The sequence below is a fragment of the Schistocerca americana genome, chromosome 10 (genome assembly GCF_021461395.2).
Source record: "Schistocerca americana isolate TAMUIC-IGC-003095 chromosome 10, iqSchAmer2.1, whole genome shotgun sequence".
In the NCBI taxonomy this organism is placed as follows: Eukaryota; Metazoa; Arthropoda; class Insecta; order Orthoptera; family Acrididae; genus Schistocerca; species Schistocerca americana.
The window spans coordinates 195,191,674-195,214,991 of NC_060128.1; the positions used below are offsets into that span (position 1 = coordinate 195,191,674).

General features: G+C 40.4%; 1 protein-coding gene and 1 non-coding gene across 2 annotated transcripts in view; one reads left to right on the top strand and one right to left on the bottom strand.

The window, feature by feature from the left end:
• The window catches only part of LOC124552384 (histone-lysine N-methyltransferase 2C-like), a 434,288-nt gene that overhangs the window by 334,578 nt on the left and 76,392 nt on the right, over nucleotides 1-23,318 (top strand). Inside the window, exons 62-64 of the mRNA XM_047126647.1 lie at nucleotides 6,924-7,044; nucleotides 8,397-8,491; nucleotides 22,315-22,509. Of these exons, the coding sequence (XP_046982603.1) occupies nucleotides 6,924-7,044; nucleotides 8,397-8,491; nucleotides 22,315-22,509 (411 nt within the window). The remainder of the gene's footprint in view (nucleotides 1-6,923; nucleotides 7,045-8,396; nucleotides 8,492-22,314; nucleotides 22,510-23,318) is intronic.
• Nucleotides 13,906-13,980, bottom strand: Trnar-gcg. Its single transcript has one exon. It is a non-coding gene; the product is annotated as a tRNA-Arg (tRNA).

Genomic DNA, 23,318 nt, shown 5'->3' on the forward strand with positions numbered 1-23,318 from the left:
ACTCGTGTCCAAGCTGTCGTGTGCTCACATGTGGATTCGTGGCAACGGAAGCGAGAACAGTAACTGTGGCAGCTTCATCTCCGTGAGTGCTACGATGATTGCATTGTCATGGGTTGAAATTCCTCGTTTCCTGAAGCTTGGCAACAAGATGAGGAAACTTCGGTCGGGAAGGTGGGTTCTTGTCAGGATATCGCTCTGTACAGTTCTGCTGCCTGCGTAGCATTTCGCCTACCTTCAAAATCAACAACAATAAAAGAAATATTATATCAATGCAGTTTGTAGGAAGGACAGTAGCCTTTACTGCATGCCAACTTCACACAACAGTATTTAATAGGACTAAACAACTGTACTAAATGTACTCACAAATAAGAAAACTATTGCAATTACTGTTCTGCTAACTTACATTCCCCATAAATGAGTAGCATTTCTACCTCCTCTTTGTTGGTGTAGATTCTACTCACACAACTCTTCAATTGATGATGGCTGACGGAATGACGGGTGGTTGTTCTATTTGTGTTTACATTTGTCCGCTGTCAACATCAGCACGTAGATGTGTTCCATTACTCCGAGTACCTGCGCTAAGTGCTGGGAGCATCAATTTTGTGTTATGTAATTAATAATGTAGTTTTTCAGTGAATGGTACATTGTGATACATTTTTAAATAGGTCTTAAGGAGAGAAAATGAATTACCGAATAAAAAATACAGGGTGCCATTTAAAAAAGTTATACCACTGTTCATATCTTTGTGATAAACAAAGCTACAATGACCATTTGCTTGAAACATTTTGTAATTTGCGTCTGGACAAACAGTAATTTAGGTTGGTCAAGGTAAATGGGACACCATGTATAAAAGTCAATGTTTGTTTGTTTCTTCATATTTTATGCGCAGCCATAACGCTCGTGTGATTGTGATAAAACAGTAAGCGGCATGTGTGTCATACCGGCAAGTGTATTTGAAAGAGCGTGGCAGTTGTGAGATATTTGAGTTTGACAGAAAGAAGCAGATCAGTGTTTTATAGTGCCAAATTGAAATTTTCCAGTGCAAACAGTAATTTTTGAAGTTTTTCATTGAACCAGTGAACAATATTTTGGTTATACAAGCGTATATCGTGTTAATAGCTTTGTCAAAAAATATGCCTCCCAAACATTCGTCACTTAGTAGATCCACCAGCACAGCACATAGAAACATTGAATTGGAATTTCTCAAACAAATGAGGAATGACACAGATCGTCTACGAATTGCACATTCACGTGCATGAGAATCTAGAGATCAACACGGGGCAAGGATCGAAAGAGAATGTTGACGTGCTACTCGATCGTGTGCATCACAATCACAAGAGCAACGTGCATCAAGGAATGGAGCAGATTGTTTACAAATTGCTGATTCAAGTGCATCAAAATCAGAAGAGTGACAGGCTGTAACAATCGAAAGAGAATGTGTAGGTGCTGCTCAGTTGCGCACGTCGGAATCAGTAGACCAATATGCTGCGAGAAATGAAAGAGAATGTTCACGAGCCACTTGTTCGCATATGTCACATGTTTTGCATTATGAATGAGGTGTGAAAGTTATTTTTTTTTCTGTGTGCCACCCAACAAAATTGCAAGTGACGTGATGTATGCCGAGAAAAACTCAGAAAGTATGCCAGAAATAGTGGTGGCAATGATCGTAAAACCATACTGTGGTGTAAATAAGAATTGAGGAACCCGTGGATGGTGGTGATATTTGTCACTGAAACTAGTTTGAGAATAAATATATATCTCAGGTTGCAGACATGCACAATTAAAAGACACTTCTCGGGCCAGAATGCATATTCCTTGATGTGCCTTCTTTACTGTAAATATCAGTCTGTCGTTTCCTACATTGTTGAAATTTCTACCTGGAGTAGTTTCCATTGTTAAATAAATAAATAAACAACAAAAGTTTTTGCATTAAGGCAGGTCTACGATTTCCATATTATTGTTCACTTCAATATTATGCAAACTAGTCCAGTTACAGGTAAATACAAACATCATTGCATTCAGAAGAATACATTCATTTGCAAGATGCAGTTACAAACTGTGGAAATGTTTCTGACGTTGGCAAAATGATCATACTCCCAGCAGTGTCGAGTGGCAGCTCATGGCAAATGCACGAATATACACTAGATGCCACGACACACGTCCATTCGTATGGCCGCTCTGACTTTTTCATCACATTTACACGCAATCCGACACGGCACGAAATAAAAGAGCTTCTATTGTCCAGTCAGCATCCGCTCGATCGACACGATTTGACTGCACGAATATATGAGCAAAAACTCGCTAAATTGATGGACTTAATTATGAAACATCACATTTATAGTGAAACTCACTGCCGGACATATGCAACTGAATGGCAGAAGAGAGGACTCGTAGCACACAAAATGAAAATATATGCAGCTCAAATTGATGATTTCATTTGTGCAGAAATTCCTAATCCTGAAGAAGATGTACCGCTGTTCGATACAGTATTGTGATGAAAAACATGGTGCGCGGACCGTGCACAGCACTGAACCTGCTCAAGCTGCATGGTTGATAATGAATGCATGAAAAAGTATCCCAGAAAGTTAGTTTGTGAAACACACACTGGTGGTGAGAGACATCCACAATACGGACGCCAAAAGCCAGAAGGTGGAAGTCAAACAACAACAAAAATCAGAATGAAAATCAACAGCAGTTGGATTGTGCCATGGCCTCCTTTGTTATTGAAAACATTTAAAGCTCATATCATCATTGTCATTCCATCAAATCGATCAAGTATGTAAGCAAATACATCAACATAGGTAGCGATATGGCAGTAGTCAATATTGACAGACCTGCAATGATGAAGTGAGTCAATTTCAAAGAGGTTGATGTATCAGCAGCAATGAGGCTGTCTTGACCATTTTTTTTCCCACAATACACAGTTGCCGTCCCAGTGTTGTTCATCTCAATGTTCATCTCGAAAATGAACAAAGGGTGTATTTCGTGGCAGGCACTGCGTGAAATGATGTTGGTGAACCAGTGCACACAACACTTGCAGCATTTTCTGCAGGGTGTGAAGAAGATGTATTTGCCAAGACATTATTGCATGCATAAGTTCCAAAGTACTGTACATGGAATGCTACATCAAGAAATTCCAACAACGTAAGTGAGGCTTGTGTGAAGAAGTCTACCAAAATCAATATTCATCTGACATAATGAGCCATGTTTACACAGTACATCCAAAGTGTTACTAGATAAGAATACTGTTGGTTAATGTCAAATGTCCTACTTCATTTGCAAATCTGAAATTAGTTGATGGCATAGAATGCCAGACATACAGAGAAGCTTTTCTAAATCTTCATTTGCTCAAAAAAGACCAACACTGGGAAACGACGTTGGCAGCTGCGTGTGTCAGCTGTCATCTGTGACAAATTCGAACATTGTATTGACCACATGTTTGCCATCCAACCCGAAAGGTTCGTGGGAAAAATTCAGAGAGTATTTGATAAATGATATTTTGCACTATGTTCTTACCATTAGCAAAGACAATTCCATCAGTTTAGTGAGAGAATAGCAGTACACACTAATGACTTTCATGCAAATGAACAACTTTTGCTTGCAGAACAAAAATTGGTCTGCAACACAATTAAAAATGCCATGTCAAATGGCAGAGGTAGTCTGTTCTTCCTTGATGTGCCTGGCAGCACTTGAAGAATGTTCCTCACCAGTTTTCTGTTAGCTCACTTTCGATTTCAACGTGGAATTGCTTTGGCTCTTGCTTCATCAGATATTGCAACTATGTTATTATATTAGATGGTGGATGAACAGTGCATTCAACACTCAGATTGACATTGGATATGGATTCTTGGTGGGTCTAGTATGTAATGTTTCAAAAGGATCTGGCATGGCTAAAGTTATTAAACTTATGCAGGGTCATTGTATGATATGAGTGCACCACAGTTCATAAGAAACAGAACGAATCACTTGATTGAACTTGTAAAGATTTACAATCAGATGTGTAAAGATTTACAATCAGATGTACAGCCATTCGGTGGCGCTTTCATTTTATTATTTTGTGACCTTAGACAAACTCTTCCAGTGATTTCTGCATCAAACACCAGCTGATTGACCTCAGTGCTGACCTCAAGTATCACATCTTTGGAGCCATGAGCAAAAACTTATATTAAAGACCAATATGCATGTACATTTGCAGTGCAATACGTCAGCTGCCACATATTCAAAACAACTATTGAACACTGGTGAATAAAAATTACCATTTGATATTTGATGCTTTAAAAAAAAATAATAATAATAATTTGTCACCATACTATTTTGGCTGCTGGAAACAGTGACATAAGAGCAATCAGATCAGCCACACAATCCAAGAGCAAATTGCTGGCGGTTCTGTTATGTGCAAATCTATTGACAGCTTCATGAATGCGGACGAAGTTGTTAATTATCCAGTTGAAGTTTTAAAATCATTGGATCTTTGTGGTGTGCAATCGCACTGATTACCTCTCAAAGTCGGCGAGCCAATTACTCTCTTGTGAAACATTAATCCACCCCAATTATGTAATGGAACAATACTCGCTGTGAAGAAACCGATGCTGAATGTCATCGAGGCAACTATTCTTAGTGAAAAGTTGAAAGGAAAAGATTTGCACATTCCACATCTTCCCATCATTCCCACTGACATGCCATTTGATTTCAAACAACTGCATCTCCCCATTCGACTTGTGAATTGTCGACGACCATTAACAAGGCACGAGGTGAGTCACTTCAAGTGTGCAGATTGAGTCTAGAAAATCCATGTTTTTCACGAGGCCAGTTACATGTTCGCAAGACAGACAGCCAAGAAATTCGTTTCTTTTTGCTGAAGACTGAAAAACAAAAAAATATTATCTATCCAAAACTAGAACAATAAAGTCAACAAAATGAAATTAATATAATTTATACTTCTCCTTTCTGTATATCATCAACTTTCAGAAAATGAATTTATTATTCGCAGTGAAATAAATATCATGCCTAATTAAACCTGATAATTCTCTCAAATTTCAAATAATATTTCCAAAAGTATTTTTCTGTGGTAGGCGATGACGACAATAACAACAGTAATGATAGCGGCGGATATAGAAAGAACTTATAAGTGAATGAGATAGATGTTTTCTGATAACAGCAAGTGTTGAGGAAAGGAAATTTAGGAAGAATGTACCAGTTACGAATACTGGGAAAAGAGAAAGGTTTGGTTGGAGGGAAGGATGTGGAAGGTTAACGAGTGCATACAGGGACAATGGTAATCCTTATTGGTGCAAGTGGCATTCTTCTACAGTCGTCTTGTAGATAGCTCTTCAAGGAGTTAGACATTTTAACTGCAAATTCACAATATACGTATATATTCACTAATTAAGTTTGTTATAAAACAATCCACCACAATTTGAGAAGAGTAGCGATGTTTGCAACACAAGTACACATATCCTGTAAACTGTCTCATTCCACATAATTTTAATAAAAGAAATTCTTTCAAATGATCTGTGGGACATGTAACTAACTAAGGAAGATCACTTGAATAGAATGTATAGCATCTTGCAAAAGAGGTTATAAGATGAATAGTAACAAAAAATTAAAACAAAGATAATGAAATGTAGTTGAATTAATTCAGGTAATGGTTGGGAAATTAGGAAAAGTTGTAACCTCATAATGTGAGAGCTGCAATTAAAGAAACAATAAATAAAATAAAATAAAAATAAAAAAGATCCTGTGAAATACAGAATGATACAGTTTTTTGGTATGACGAGGGAATTTTGCTGGTTCTTGTAATGGAGTTTGTTCAAATGGGACATTTTTTACTGTCCCCCATACGTCTCAGGCTTTGACATGCCCAGTGGCAGAATTTTATGAAGGAGGAATTTTTGTAAATTAGTGAAGCGTTATACAAATGCTTACATTTAAATTGCGACTGTGTTCAAAAATAGCAAAAACAGTATTTTTTTCTTTCTATGAAAGTTTTTTTATTTACAGCCAAACGTAGGTTACTTTTCAAACCGCCATAGTACTTAAGAATAATTGAAACAATGTCACGGCAAACTTTAAAGGGCCTATATGTGAATAGCAAAAGTGTAGCCATTCTGTTACTTTCACTAGTGATCACAGCTGTTGCCTCTGTTGCCATGTATTGGGACACAGTGGTACGAGGCCTCCATTACTCACAATTTGTCTCTTTGCTGTGACATGCCTCCGATTATTTTGTAAGTACGTGCACATTAACGTATTGAGAGTTTGTCATTCACACTGTTCTTGTCTTCCCATTATATTTTCCTGACATATTTTGTTGTATTTTTACATGCTTTATTTTCAACAAATTTCATCAGAGAGCAAATGTAGTGCCGTGCCGCAGATAATATTCTTGACAGCTTAAACAGCTGCTTGTAAGATGTAGGTCCAGTGAATGCTTTTTGCCTAAGTGAGGAGTTACCTAAAATATTCATCTTGGGAGGACATCAGTGAATGAAAATATGTTAGCTTACTGATTTCTGTGTCCCCAAACTTAGGAAGTAGCTGAAGCTAAAAACTTCGCCTGTCTCTTATAATGTTTTTCAGATTTACGCTTCATTGTGACACTTTATTATTTTTTATTGGTACACTAAATTAATAGCAGTTGGGATAGTTTCGACTGTTGAGAACAGAATAAATGTGTGTGTGTGTGTGTGTGTGTGTGTGTGTGTGTGTGTGTGTGTGTGTGTGGGTTGTTTTTTTTTTTTTTTTTAAAAAAAGGGGGAAGGTTATTTTTTGCTCTGCTTCTCAACAGTGCTCGTTTCATCTGCAAAAAGGACTTAATTCCTTTTCAGAACTTGACAGATATGCAAAAGTAACAACTTTTTTTGAGTGGAACTACTTGTACAATAGCTAACTGACTTTTCCTCTGTAACATGTGTTTACAACAGATCAGCCCCATGCCAGCGAGTGAGATTAAACGGGAGCAGCCGGACGTGCTGAGCCCCACCGGCAAGCTGGAGCCGAAGGATGAGGCGATGGACCTTCTGGGCCAGGACCAGGCGTCTCTGGGTGAGTGGGAAGTAACCACTCATAACGGGTTACACGAGGTTGTAGAACTTTAGTCGAGCACACAGAGCTCTGCAGTCTGACTGACACTCTCTGATCTTTTATAACCGTACATTGTACAATTTTGTTCACAGTTTGAAAACGGTCCTTTGTGCCGTATCTAGTTAGTAACTTTGCTCGATTAAAATCCAGTGTTTTTGCATGCAGTCTGTAATAATTCTATTGCATATCTTGTACAGTACAGACAGGAGGTAAATAAGCCTGTCGTTTTTGTCTTGCTGTTACCTTCCTTTTAAATCAGAGTAACCACCACGTTTAGGGAGTTGCCTCAGCGAACAATTAGCGAGGTCCTTTTGTATTACTTAGCCTCAATTTCAGTTGAAGCACTGCTACCTCCTGGTGCCATTCCTCTCTTCATATTTTGGAAATCTAAATACCTCGTCTGCCGTCCTTTACAGAGTACGTGTGGCAGAGTTATTTCTTTGATGCACAAATGTGTCAGGTGACCAAAATCTGTTCGCCTGCCATTTTGGAAGGACGGCAGTACAGCTTGTTGTGGCAGACTAGAATTAGTTTGCACTGGTCAGCCAGGAAACTGACGCTCCTGTATTTTTGTCATCGTGAGGCTAGTCCCTCAGACTGTCACGGTAATGTAATGTGTTGAAGTTTCTACTCAATTCATTGCTCGTAATATCCATTATCTCCTTTTGTTTGGTTTTAACAGAGACAGTGTGGACGCGAGGTTCAAAAATGTGGGGCTACTTTGCACAGACTTCGGATGTCAAATCGGGCTAGACAGTTCACTCTTACTTACCGTGACGATTCTTGCCTGACGGGCTAGCACCTGAGACTTCGGAGTTTTCTGTCCAGAGTTTTTGCGAGGGTTTTCTGTACACTGGGTAACGCATATGTTCTGCATGTAGATTTTGCAGCTGTCATTCATTGGTCACAGAGAAACCTTAAAATAGATTGAAACAGTTGTCAGTGTCATTCACGACAAGTCCATTGACGACTCATTATTTTTGTGCTACTGAGAAGAAAGTATTAGTTAGCAGCATGCTACTGGGGAGAAAGTATTAACTAGCAGCATTTTTGGATGAGCTGTTTGGTAATTCTGCAAGGACATTAGTTTTATGTCACCAATTTCCAGTTATCTGCCTATCACAAGAAGTCATTAGCTAACTGAACCCCTTTCGCAGACAGACAAATGGTGTGACCAGTTTACGCCAGTAATATTAATTTACCAAATATCTTCTGCTGTCGTGTTTCAAACCTGTGACATAACTCGATTTGTGTAATTACTGTCTCCAGACTGTCACATTTTCTGAGCTCACAGTGTTTCTCCTATCTCGCAGAGTTGAAGAAGTTAAAAAGGCGCCAATACCAGCAGAAGCGCCGTCAGAGCCAGGGCAAGGAAGCTTCGACAACCCCGAAGAAGAGGCCGCGCAAGGTAAGTGCACTGCTAATTCTCATCTCAAATGGAGGAACTGCTCTCACAGTTGAACACTTTGCCCAAAGTGTACTGCAGTAAAACCCCTTTTTAACAAATCTCTGGGGACTCGAATAATTAGTCCTTTATTGAGGACATTTTTAATATGGCGTTCACCTTATTTACACTGAATGAATGTCCACAACGTAAAGCTGCATCTTTAGATGATAAAAACTATTCTTTGATCACAAGCTGTCATGTGCTGGAAACCAGCTAAATGTGAGCTTTACAGTCCTGCACTTGTAAATTACACTTATGGTCCCCCAAATAACAACATTATTGAAAGAAAGTGTCAAAAATGAAGAGTCCATTCTTTTTATTCAATATTGTATTTATTGATTAATGATAGAGTATGAATACAATAAAAAAACCTCCTTAAATTGAATCTTTTGTTGTATGAAAAATTAAGAAATCCATCAGAGTGCTTTGGTTCTTTCTTCCAATATAGTGTACTAACAGCTGGTTGATGCTGTAAGAACTGATAAAACTGGTGAAAAATAGCATCTAACAGCATCAGTCCTGGAGAGCTATGTAAAGTTCTATCATCATCATCATCATCAACAACAACAACAACAACATCATCATCATCATCATCATGCATCTGCGCCATAACTTATTTTGCTTGTTCCATCACAAGAGAATCACACTTACATGATGAAAGAGGCTGTCATAATAAGCAACAATCCTCAACCATCTCAATTGCTATAACATCTGTAATGATTCCAAAACGTTTTGGAGGAATTGCTATTAAATCTCATGTGTAAGATAATACACTGAAAAGGTAGAAGCATGCCCCCCCCCCCCCCCCCCCCCCCCCACCACACACACACACACACACACACACACACACACACACACACGTCTGGCAAGGTGAAGTAACACGCATCATTACCTTGCAGTTTAACCTTGATATGTGGTCACAGAAAATTGATAGACACAGTGTTGAGTCCAACAGGACTTAAGCACCTGCCTCAAAGCAGAACAAGTAAAATGCACTCGATAAATATTTCATTGACAATACAGATAAATGTATTAGTAGACAGCAATTTCTGAGTTATTAAGGTTAGTATAAAGAAAACTGACTCTACAGAAACTTCACAACATTTCTTCCACAAAACTGGACTTTCAGGCTAGCAAGGAAACTCCAAGAAAAAACTATTCGATCTGTGGTGCTGCTTTTGGAAGGTGCCCGAATGAACAAATCGAAAAAATAAAACATTGAATTTAAAGCTGCCAGTGATTTATTTATCATTCATACACACTACACTGTGAATATGTGTTGCAAAGTGACAAGTATTGTCAACCAACAATCACAGACAACGTTTCATTTTTCTGAATTCAGTGTTTTGTTTGGCGATCACTTCTCCTCTATGACTACAGCAGAAAAACTTGGGACTATTGTGTAGAAATGGACAGAAAAAATTTTTAAAACCTTAGAGAAAAGCCAAACTTTCAGCTTTAATTAAGGAGCACAAATCTCTATATTAGCGTTGCAGCAGTACTAACCTGATTCTCATAGTGTCTCAGTAGTCAGTCTCAGTCACCGCAAAGCTGAAAGTTTAAACAAGTATGGAATGGTGCTTGTTTAAATATGTACATGACACCTCAATTCTCCACTAAGATATATTAATAGTAACCGTGAACAGTTTTGATAGCGCATTGAAATAGATCAGCACGTACATTCCTAGTGGCGACGCTGATTGTTCTATTGTGGCAAGGGGGGGGGGGGGGGGGCAAAAAATTACAGTTTGGACTCAGCACTGTCCCATAGTAATTTATTAGAGTGGATTACACTTTGGTAGTTCAGTTAATCTAGTCCATAAAGAGCTTCACAGTATCTAAAAATAACTTGTTTTGATGGCAGTGAAATTGCACTCTCTTGCTAATCACAATTTTAATGAAGTATTCCCTAATTTGAATTACTGTAATCACTCAGCAGTGTTTAGATGTTGAGATTAGTAAGTTTAGTGCTTGTCAGTGTGCATATTTTTGCATACAAAAAGTGCACAACTGTGATGTCAGCCAACACTGAGAGTGCACCTGACCCAGGTCTCACACGTGAGCTGTCTAACTGCAAACTGCTAATTGTTGGTGTGGTCCAGCTGCTTACAGACAGGCATAAGAATAAACTGCATCGTGCTTTTAAAACTGGCAAGGCTGGATTTTACTTTTTTAGATCGACCACAAGAACTAATGTGATTCTGGCTCGAAGAAATACTGGTGGTCAGAAATTTAAAAAAATATATATGGGCACTATGATTCCTGCACAGTGTGAATGCCCTTGTTTACTTGTAGGAGCACCATATTACCAGTTAGCATTAATTAGATGAAATTATTAATTAGTGGGTTAATTATCCAGTAATGGATGTCATATTGTACAGAAAAATTAAAGTAATTGAATATGTAGTCAAAGCTTGGAATCTAACAATGATTATGATGAAATTTGCAATTGCTCTGAACTTTAAGTTTCATTAGTGCTTAAGATTATTATTTTTAGGTAATTTGAAATATGTTACTGAAAAGCTGGAATGCTTAGTTTTAGGAAGGTATATATCATTATACTTGGTGACTACATCCCTGAGTTTGAGAGACTCTTGAAAAGTAGTGAAGCTCACACAATGATGCTTGTATCGAAAGCTGGGCTAATGGAAAATGGAGGTGGTGTATTTGTTGCAGTAGACAAGAAACTCAAATCCACTGAGATAGAAATTGAAGCTGCATATGAGATTGTTTGGGCAGAACTCAGTATAAGGGGTGGGCTTAAATTATAACAGGATTCTTCTGTCGACCATCAAACTCTCCTTCTGACGTAACCGAAAATATCGGAGAAAAGGCAGTTCACCCGTATACAAGTCCTTCAGTGATAATGTAATTGTTGGTGGAGACTTTAATCATCCAATGATAAATTGGGGGGGGAGGGGGGGGGGGCGGGGAACAGTTTTGTCAATGGTGATTGTGACAAGACATCCTGTGAAACATTACTAAGTGACTTCTCTGAAAACTACCTAGAACACGTACTTAGGAACCTCTCTCATTATGGTAATATATTAGATCTCATCTCTTTAAGGACGTGCACATCAAAACTCGTATCAATGACCGTGAGTTGGTTGTGACAACAATTTGAGATAATCATACTTTGATAAGGGCAACTAAAGCAAGTTGAAAGATGTATATGTTCAGTAAACTAGATAAAAAAAGGCTGTACAGTTATATCTCAATGAAGAAACTTTTAGCTCAGGACTGGAGCATGTAGTGGAGGTATGGCTCAAGTTTTAAAAAGTAGTTTACCTTGCTGTGGATAGGTAGGTACTCAGCAGAACCGTTCATGATGAGAGGAACCCTCCACGAAAGGTATAAAGTCACTGTAAAATATACTGCATAATAGATTTAACACAAAGTATAAGGCTATAGACAAAGAGGCACCAAATGTGACGTGTTTATCTGTCCCGAGGACAGCGTGTGAAGCTTTCAGTGACTGCTGTTGCAAAATGTTGTTGAAGGAACTCTGAAAGACCAAAGAAAGTGCAGTTATATGTAAAGGCTATTATTGACACCAAAGTTAGCGTCAAGTCACTTGTGGATCAGGCATGAATTGAAATTAAGGGTACTAAAACAGAAGCAAAAATGCTTAACTAGTTTTTAAATGTTCCTTTACGAAGGAAAACTCAGGAGTATTGCTCCAGTGTTATCTTGTACCACTGAAAAAATGAGTGAAATAGATAACAGTGTGAGATGCGTTGAGAAACAGCTGAAATCATTAAAATTGGAAAAAAGCTCCAGGGTCCAATGGGATCGCTGTTAGCTTCTGTAGTGAATTTGTGGTTCAGTTAGCCCTTCTTCTAATTATAATCTGTCATAGCTCCCTCAAACAAGAAACCGCGCTCTGTTTCTTGGGGAATACACCGGTCATACGCATCTACAAGAAGGATAGTAGAAATGATGCACAGAACTACCGTACAAAATCCTTGACATCTGTTTGTTGTAGAATCTTAGAAAACAGTCTGAGCTCAGACATAATAAGGTATCTCGAACAGAATGACCATCTCCGCGCTGGTCAGCACGGATTCCGAAAACATCGCTTGTGTAAAACCCAACCCACACTTTTCTCACATGACACACTGAAAGCTAAGGACCAAGGCAGTAATGAAGATGTAGTGTTTCTTTATTTCTAAAAAGCATTTAACTCAGTACCACACGTATGCGTATTGTCAAAAGTACGATCGTGTGGGGTATTGAGTGAAATTTCTGATTGGATTGAGGGCTTTTTGGTAGGGAGGACGCAACATGGTATCTCGGATGGAGAGTCATCGTCAGATATAGAAGTAACTTTGGGTGCGCCCCAGGGAATTGTGTTGGGACCCTTGGTGTTCACGTTGTATATTAATGACCTTGCAGATAATAGTTACAGTAAGCTCACACTTTTTTGCAGATGGAGCAGTTATCTATAGTGAAGTAATATCTGAAAGAAGCTGCATAAATATTCAGTCAGATCGTGATAAGATTTCTAAGCGGTGCAGAAATTGGTGACTACCTTTAAATGTTCAGAAATGTGAAATTGTGTACTTCACAAAATGAAAGAATGTAGTATCCTATATTGTAATATAAATGAGTCACAGTTAGAATTGACCAACTCATACAGTTACCTCGGTGTAACACTTTGTAGGGATATGAAATGGAATGGTGACATAGTCATAAGTAAAACAAGTACTAGACTTACGTTTATCAGCAGAATACTGGGGAAAAACAATTATTCTACAAAGTAGATTGCACCCGTCCCCTATGTATCACTTGCATAGGATTCATGATGACAAAATTAGATTACTTACAGCACACACAAAGGTATTTAAACAGTCATTCTTCCCATGCTCTTTATCGTGCACTTTGCAGTGGTTTGCAGAGTACAGATGCAGATATGGAATTATGCTGATAAGCTCATGATGTTTTACACATATCAAGCTATGGTGCTACCTTTAACTACTGCAACTTTTAATTAGCATGCTCTATATCCAAACTGATGTTACTCCTAGAATCAGGACAGTTAGAAGAATAAACTCATCAATGAATCTAAATTTGGGGGGGAGGGGGGGGGGGGGTCAAGCTTGATGGTACTGAAAATATACCTAAGAATTAGAGAAAAGGAAAACGATATTTGTTATTAACAGGGATCGAAAACGTAATAGAATGGGGTAGAACCACCATGCACACAACTGAAAAAAATTTGTGAGAAAATGGTTCCTTACCACCGCAGTACCATCTAGACCTAAAACTTATACTACTGGTCTGGGATTTTGCAAACGATAAAGTCCGTAGTAGTAATGCATCAAACATTTCACTCTCTAACACAAGGCAATAACAGCTGACGCTTGTGAAACTGTGTGCCGGACCGAGACTCGAACTCGGGACCTTTGCATTTCGCAGGCAAGTGCTCTACCAACTGAGCTACCCAAGCACGACTCACGCCCGTCTTCACAGCTTTACTTCTGCCAGTACCTCGTCTCCTACCTTCCAAACTTTACAGAAGCTGTCCTGCCTACCTTGCAGGACTAGCACTCCTGAAAGAAAGGATGCTGCGGAGACATGGCTTAGCCACAGCCTGGGGGATGTTTCCAGAATGAGGAGAGCTTCTGTTAAGTTTGGAAGGTAAGAGATGAGGTACTGGCAGAAGTAAAGCTGTGAGGCCGTGGCGTGAGCCGTGCTTGGGTAACTCAGTTGGTAGAGCACTTGCCGGCGAAAGGCAAAGGTCCCGAGTTCGAGTCTCGGTCCGGCACACAGTTTTGATCTGCCAGGAAGTTTCATATCACCGCACACTCCACTGCAGAGTGAAAATCTCATTCTGACTTGTGAAACTAATAAATGAACACCATGTTTCGCCCTCCCTGACATGAGCCTTTCAACGCCCTAGAAAGGTGACTTTACCCACAGTATGTTGTCAAGTTCAAGATTCTCATTTCATAAAACTTAGTGTAATATTGGTACCTACCCAGTCAGTGTCCAGTGTTTATAATAATGAACTGTTCAAAAAGTCGGCAACTAGTGCAGCTACTTTAGACAGTATTTTATTTCGTGTGATTTTTTATTACCAATATGGGAAGAGTTTATGAAAGGAATCCAGGGGCTAGAAAGTAGTGCGGTTATTCTATGGAGAGGTTAGGGAGAGCACTTAAGGCCATTCAGAAGGGAATGTCACTCCAGAATGTGGAGAAAAAGTTTTGTCCCCCCATAAAAACAGTTTCGATTAAATTTAAAGGGAAACATGTTCAGAGTGTTGCGATTCAATATGTTTTCAATGAGACTGAAGATAAACGAATGGTAAAGTCAGTAAAGGCCTGTAGTGACTCCTCTGGACTTAAATGATATAAGATTGGTTGGAAAATCATACGAGGGGCATTTGAAAAGTTTGTGCAAAGTCCGAGAGATGGCACCACCGGCGCGCATCGAGGTCATGTTTAGTTAGAAGCAGCTTTAGAAAGAACGCACACCAAGTTTCAACCATATTGGTGTATTTCTTTGTGTTTGGCATTTGTGTGAATCAAGGAAGTCGAGTGATTGTCAAAAAATGGACTAAAAAAGAATTTCATGTGATAATTAAACATTACTTTATGAAAGGCAAAATGCCTCGGGAGACTAAAGAGAAGCTTGATAAACATTTCAATGACTCTGCACCCTCAATTAGAACACTTCGTGGTTTCAAAATTTCCAGAGTGGCCATGTGGGCACAAGTGATGCTGAACGTTCTGGATGCCCTGTGGAGATTACGACTCCAGAAATTATTGATAAAATCCATGATATGGTGATGGATGACAGAAGAGTTAATGTGCATGAGATTGCTAGTGCTGTGGGCATATCAAATGAATGGGTACATAATATTTTGCATAAACATTTGGACATGAGAAAGTTATCCGCAAGATGGGTTTCGCGATTTCTCACGCTTGACCAAAAACAGAATCGTGTGAAGTGTTGCAAGGATGGTTTGCAGCTGTTCAGGAAGAATCCACAGGACTTCGTTTCGTCACTGTGGATGAAACATGGATACATTACTATACTCCTGAGACCAAACAATTGTCTAAACAATCGGTTACCAGTGGAGATTCTGCACCAAAAAAAGCGAAGACCATTCCTTTGGCCGGAAAGGTTATGGTGACTGTCTTTTGGGATTCGCAAGGGATAATCCTCATCGACTATCTGGAAAAGGGTAAAACTATTACAGGTGCATATTATTCATCATTATTGGACCGTTTGAAAACCCAGCTGCAAGAAAAACTCCGGCGATTGGACCGCAAAAAAGTCCTTTCCGTCACGACAATGCACCAGCACACACCTCAGGAGTTGTGGTCACAAATTAATGGAAATAGAATTCCAACCCCTTTCACATCCCCCCTATTCTCCAGACTTGGCTTCCTCGGACTACTATTTGTTCCCCAATTTGAAGAAATGGCTGGCGGACAAAAATTTTATTCAAATGAGGAGGTGATTGCAGCAACTAATAGCTATTATCCGGACTTGGACAATTTCTATTATTCAGAATGGATCAACAAATTAGAACAACGTTGGACGAAGTGTGTAAGTTTAAAAGGAGACTGTTGAAAAATAGAAATATATTTAAAAAAAATTTTTTAAAAAAGCTAGCTGCTCGAACGTTAAAAGGTGCCTTTCTGAAGTGGGCCAGAATGATATTATTACCTATTTTGATAATTTCAATACAACACTGGCAGGTGTTTCACCACAAAATAATGTTGACTGTGATGAGACTAAACTCAGTGACGACCCTAGTAAAAAACTGACAGTAGTGAGATAAGGTCAGATATGTGCGAAACTTTTCAAAAGGTGCAATTTCATTGACTTTTTCAGCTACTCCAGCAGTAAACTGTTGCTCATTTATGTCGTGGACAAAGCTGAACAACTTTGGGACACACAGACTCAGGACGGTCCTATTGGTTCGAGATGAAATCACACTAAAGAAGGGTGGTTTGATAGCACAACATCCCAAGACTTGTTAGACTCGGTGCTGTTTCCATATCTGCAGGGACGGAAGATTGTGATTGAGGACAATTTGTCTTCTGATCTTAGTGTTGATTTTGTAATGAAATGTACCAATGAAAACATAAGATCCACATTTTTGCCAGCACATTCCGCACATCTCACACAGCCGCTTGATGGTGCCCTTTTTGCACCATTAAAAAGGAAATGGAGAAGTATCCTGGCACACATTCTATTACACTATCCTCATATGGTATCATTGAATAAGGATGGGTTTGCTTGCTCTAATACCTGAACTGATGAAACAAGTACAAGGGGAAAGTTTGATGCCGATATTTCTGCAGGATTCTGGGAAATCGGAATATATCCAGATACGGAAGAGATTGCTGACCAAAAATAACGGAACCAATATCGGCACTGTGAACGTTACTGGAAATGTGGTTTTGGACTATCTCAAGAAGGCAGGAGGTGACAGACCAGCTGAAGGTGTTCGACAACATGTGAGGGAAAGGACAGATGTTCCATCAGCGAGAACGGTCAACTCGGGATGCGACACCCTCAGTTCTGATAGTCAGAATTGGACTCGACAGAACGCCGATTACTTTTATGAGTGTACTACAAGTACTGATGAAGATGACCAGTACGAAACTCATTGAAACATTGCAACAAGACGACGCCACCGTCACTCAGCTGATTACCCGAGTATTAGATTGTATGCTATTGCTATCTCCCCTCTCTGGTTGTTGGATGTAAACCCAATGCTGCTGCCACGGTGGCTAAGTTATCAGTTTGGTTTGCAAAATAACACACAATTTGACATTTTGATGAACTGTTGAGTGTTTATTCAAAATGAGCAGTCGTTTTGCTTTTGTGTGCCTTAGGTGCAACTTCCTGTTGCATACATAATTTGTATTATTTATATTATATTGTAGTTTCATTTAGCGTGTTGTTATAATTTTGGCCCACATCCATAAACAATCCCCATTTTGTTTATCTGTTCTTGAATTTCCCTGAGATGCAGGCTTACATTTAAGTCGGAGTTCTCAATTCCTTCTTAGAGATAAATGACCCTTAAGAGCTCAGACACTAGTCCTTCACCACTAGTCTTTGCCACTTCTCTGATGGTGGACAACTTCTCTTTCTCCGTTGCTGCGTCTTCCTCCAGCCCCCCCCCCCTCCCCGCCCCCCCCTGCTCCCACACACACACACACACACACACACACACACACACACACACACACACACACACACACACACATTCACACCTGCCCAAGCACGCATGCTGCAACCGATACAACAATTTCAGATCAAGATCAATGGAAATTTAAGTTGTCAGAATTTTTATCTCCTGTCTTATAATTTCCATGTCTGGTGAATTTAAATATCATTGTTAAACATTTCTGTATCACTGTGTGCCGACGACCTCAATTCCTCAAGGTTTTCCACTTGTCAGAATTATGCAGACAAGAAGACCAGGTTTCAATGAAAATACTGGAAGGTAAGCTTTATAATCAGTTGCAGGACTAAGCATTCTGATCTGTCAGTGTACACTCAGTTGATGTATGCGCCAGGTACAGTCACCAGTTGTTTATAATCATCTCCAGCATTCAGATCTGCAGTTGATGTAATCTTCAGAAATGTATTTGTTCAGAATACCCAAACAGACATCTCGGTTATGTTTTTTATTGTGCGCTTGCACAGCTTCATGTGCAAGGTAAAACTCACCCTTAAACATATAGACGAGACTTCTGTACTGAAAATGTGGTATACTTCTCGGTAAAATGGTCTGGAAAATAAATAACACAATGCAAAGGTACTGTATGTGCAAATAGCATTAGATAATTTTTATAAAAAAATTGCAATTTTTCTGTGTATGGTAAATTTTAGAATGAGCACAGTACAACAAGTTGGGTTTACATACTGACATTCTCGAGCCTTATTGTCAGTTGGAAGTCATTTTTCAAATCGTGATTTGTTTACCTTTCTATCTGTGAAATACACCTTCCCACATTCCTCGTGTGAGAAACATTAAGCGTATAGAATTTGCTGCTTGACGATAATGTCTATTATTTTCTTATCGATGTAAAAATTCAAATAATTTAAAAATTACGTACTAGCACAAATTTGCTTTTTTATTAAACAGGTTGTATCAAAAAGTGTCATCCGATTTAAAAAAAAAATCGTAATTATGATGTTATTTGAGATAAGTGCGTGAACAATGTACTGTCGGATAGAGCAAACTCTCGAGTTTTACACGGTTAGGGTTTACATGCCACACTGCCATCTGGAAGTGGTTATCTCTTGTGGAGGTTTATAAAAGACTCTGTTTATGTGCCTTGAATGAACTGAGACATTGCATAACAGCAGCTGTGGAAGCTGTAACTCAAGACATGCTTGTTGCAGTGTGGGAACAATTTGAATACTGCATTGCCATATGCTGTGCATCTCAAGGGGGTCATATTCAACACCTATGAAAATGATTTTTGGGGAGGGGGGATTTTGAGTTTCCTATTCATAAAAAAACAAAAGTGGCTGTATATGTTTCTTAGTTTCAGAAACATAGATGTGCCAAATCAGATGATTCTTTTTGATACACATGTACTTTCATTAAGGCTCAAGATGAATGTTTTTGTATGGAAAATAATGTCACTTTCCTCCAATACATACATTCAACAATTACAGTATGAAAAGGATAGCTGCTATTAACCATGTAACAGAAATGCTGAGTTGCAAATAGGCACAACAAAAAGCCTGTCAGAAAGTAAGCTTTCAGCCATCTGGACCTTTGTAATGCGCGAGCGCGCGCGCGAGGCCAGACTGCGATCAGCGGCGCATTATGGAAGAAGCGACTAGGTGGTGCAGGTAACCTAATCTTACAGCCGCAGAAAAAACCGATCCACCACCTTAAAGCTCATCCCGACCTTATAATTGTATCTGCTGAGAAAGGTTTCACCACAGTTGTTTTGAACTGCAAGGATTATCTGGCAGAAGGACTGTGCCAGCTGTCAGATTGATTCACCTGTAAACCCTGCCACAGTGACCCCATTCCAGAAATTCAGCAGGATCTCCAGCCTCACCTCAAATCCTCAGGCCCATCCCAAAACCTTCCCTGGAGTCCATCTCTCTACTCATCCCTACCACTCCCCACACTCCTACCTTCTGTGTGCTTCCTAAAATCCATAAGCTCAACCACCCTGGATGCCCCATTGTGTAGTCAGTTGCTGTGCCTCCACTGAGAAAATCTATGCTTCATCCTATTACCCCTTCCTCGACCGACTCGCCACAGTTACTGTCGATTTACCACACGGTGCCCTGCTCGGCACTTTTGATGCCACCTCCGTTTACACTAACATCCGTAATGCTCATGGCCTTACCACTATTGACCACTACCCTTCCCGATGCGCGATCGATTCCAGATCTACGACCTCCTTTGTAGTCACCGTGACCGACTTTATTCTCACCCGTAAATACTTCTCCCTCGAAGACACTACCTACAAACAAATCCGGGGTGCAGCTGTCGGCACCTGCACGGCACCGTCCTGTGCCACCCTATTCGTGGGCCATCTAGTGGAATCCGAATTCCCTCACCCGGTTCAGATTCGTCGACGAAATCTTTGCTATCTGGATCGAGGTTGAGGACGTCCTATCCGTATTCCTCCAGAACCTCGACACCTTCTCCCCCATTCACTTTGCCTGACCCGACAACCCGACTTCTTCGATGTTGACCTTCACTTCAGAGATGGCTACATCAGTACCTCCATCCACGTCAGTCCTACAAACCGGCAGCAATACCTCCATTTTGACAGCTGCCACCAGTTCCGTACTTAGAAGTTCCTTCCGTACAGCTCAGCTGCCTGTGGCCGTCGCATCTGTTGTGAAGAGCAGTCCCTCTCTCTGGGGCCTTTGCAGACTGTAATTACCCTCCCAGACTTGTACATTTCATTCCTTATCTCTCCAATCACCCACCACCCCTCAAAGTCCCGCCATCCGTATACTGAGGACCGTTCCGCTCGTGACACGGTACCACCCGGTACTGGACCGACTGGATCACAATCTCCACCAGGCTTTGACTAGCTCTCGTTGTGCCCAGGAATGAGGAATGTCCTGTCCACTATCCTTCCCACCCCTTCCACGGTGGTATTCCGCCACCCACCGATACTAACCGATATCCTCGTCCGTCCCTACACGACACCTGCTCCCGACTCTTTGTCTCGTGACTCGTATCCCTGTAATAGACCTAGACGCGAGACGTTTGTCGTACATCTTCCCACTACCACCTATCCCACCGAAGGCAGAGCTACCTGCGAAACCGGTCGTGTGATCTACGAGCTAAGCTGCAACATTCTACGTAGGCCCGACAACCGAGAAAACTGTCTGTGCGCACGAATGGCCACTGACGAGCTGTGGCAAAGAAACAGCTGGACAACTCTGTTGCTGAGCGTGCTGCTCAACATGACATTCTTCTTTTCAGTGACTGCTTCACAGCCTGTGTGTGCCATCTGTATCCTCTCGCCAACACCAGAATTTCTGAATTGTGCAGGTGGGAACCTCCCTGCAATATATCCTACGTTTCTGTAACCCTCTTGGCCCAAGTTTCGTTAGTCATTGTCCTTACCCATCTAGCTCCTTCCCTGTTCCCATTCCATTCCACCAACGCATCATCAGTCTCTTTACTTCTAGTCTTTTCCACTCCCCCTGCCCCCTCTCCCGACTGCAGCCAGCTGCCCTACCCTCTCTGCACTTCTTCCCTATACACTCCCACGAGCAGCACTTTACTAACCCCTACTCCTACCCTGCTATCGCTCCCCCTCCTCCTCCCCACCCCAGCCTCCTCCTTACCACCAGCCCCCGCTTGCTTTTCCCATCATGCACTGCTACTGGCAGTCTGACCTCAGCAGCTAGAGTCTGTGGTGTGTGTGCGTGCGTGTGTGTGTGTGTGTGTGTGTGTGTGTGTGTGTGTGTGTGTGTGTGTGTGTGTGTGTGCGTGTATTTCTGATGAATACCTATTGGCCAAAATCTCACTTTCTGAAAGTCTTTTTGTTCAACATATCTGTGACTCGGCATCTCCACTATGTGGTGAGTAGCAACTGTCCTTTTCATAATATTGTTAATCCTGGATTTTCCATTATTCAACAGTTACATAGACACCTCCTCTTCCCATTTTTATTGTAAACACAAAAGTGTCAAAACTTCTTTCAGAAATAAGACTCTAGTCGTGCCATTAACAAATGAAGCCTTTGGCATTCATCAGTGTGGAATTGAGGCAGTTTTGTTGCCTAGCATTTTTCCCACGAACTGCATCTGTAGAAATGAAAATACGTTTGGGCGGCATCTGCAGTCGGAAGGATAAAAGGGGACTACTACTTCGTCGTCCGGCCCGAGCTTACACTCGACGAGACTTGAAACTACTGCCGCCTGTCCTCCTTCTGTAAATCTCCTTAGGAGAACCTCGAGCTTTAAGAATGGAGCTGGGGAGCCTTAGGAGGTGCAAAACGTGGAAGCACATTGTCTGGGACTCGTGACTTGACGATATTTCGGCATATTTTTCCTTACAGTTTGCTAGTTTATTCTGAGATACTGCGAGCAGTGACTGCTGTATTTGATCACCTATAAATACGCATTCCCAAACTTGTATTTCCATTTCTTCTGTGACAGATGTCTCAACATGTAGCATTTTATCACCGTTTGTTGACTGTTGTGAGTTTTGATAAATACTTATTTAAGTACATTATAATTATTAAAATTTTAATGTACGTGCAGGTTTGTTGTATCGAGTGATGTACATATAGCTATTTGGCTTTTTTTAGGCGGAAGAAGACTACGACACGTTCGTGGAGAACGTGATGACGCAGTTGCGGCAGTTGCCACCTCTGTCGATTCTCGAGCCGACTCTGGCCAGGAACCACTCGGCGTGCCCCGTGTTCGGTGCAGGCGACGCTACGAAGGTGGGACCCCTGACCGGAGAACTGCGCGGCAGATATGGGAGCGCATCGTTACCCAACGTGAGTCTAAAAATCTGCAACCCGGTGTTGCTCGAGGATAGACCTATTCGGACTTGCTCGAAGAACACAGTGAATTAAATTTGAGGCTGTGAGGAGAAAAAATAATGTATAGTGTTCCAGAATATATATTTAAACGCTGGCAGGTCGATAGATACACAAACAAACACAAACATACACACAAAATTCAAGCTTTCGCAACAAACTGTTGCCTCATCAGGAAAGAGGGAAGGATATATATAATTTTTTATATATAATTTTTCCCACGTGGAATGTTTCCTTCCATTATAAGAATATATATTTATGTTTTTAAAACTGTCATTTTCAGATTGAGAGCATATAGGCCTAGGTGATAATTTTTGCCTAAATGAGCAATTTCAGAAATGTTGCAATGACTCTAAATGACTAAAATATTGTCTGGATGACTCTACATGTAGTCTTAATTTTTGATGTTTTGCACAAAATATGTAGATGACTGGGAACAGAGCACTTAATTTATAATTTCGTGCCAACATAGCTAAAACACACCGTCGGCAGAATTTACACGATCAAACTATATTTTCCGCTCGTAGTATCAAAACTACTGCCTGTTAAAATTGCCACACTGTGAAGGTAGCATCCCACAAATGACAAATTGTTACAAAGTACACTTTGTACTTGGACATGCAAATAAATAGCATTTCAGCACAACCACACAAAATAGGTAATCCAAATCCATTTTGTATCCAAGGAAATGTTACACAGCGGGATTCTCATTCAAAAATTGCACTCTAATGTTGGCTAATTGTGAGGAGACCTTGTTACATCTCGTA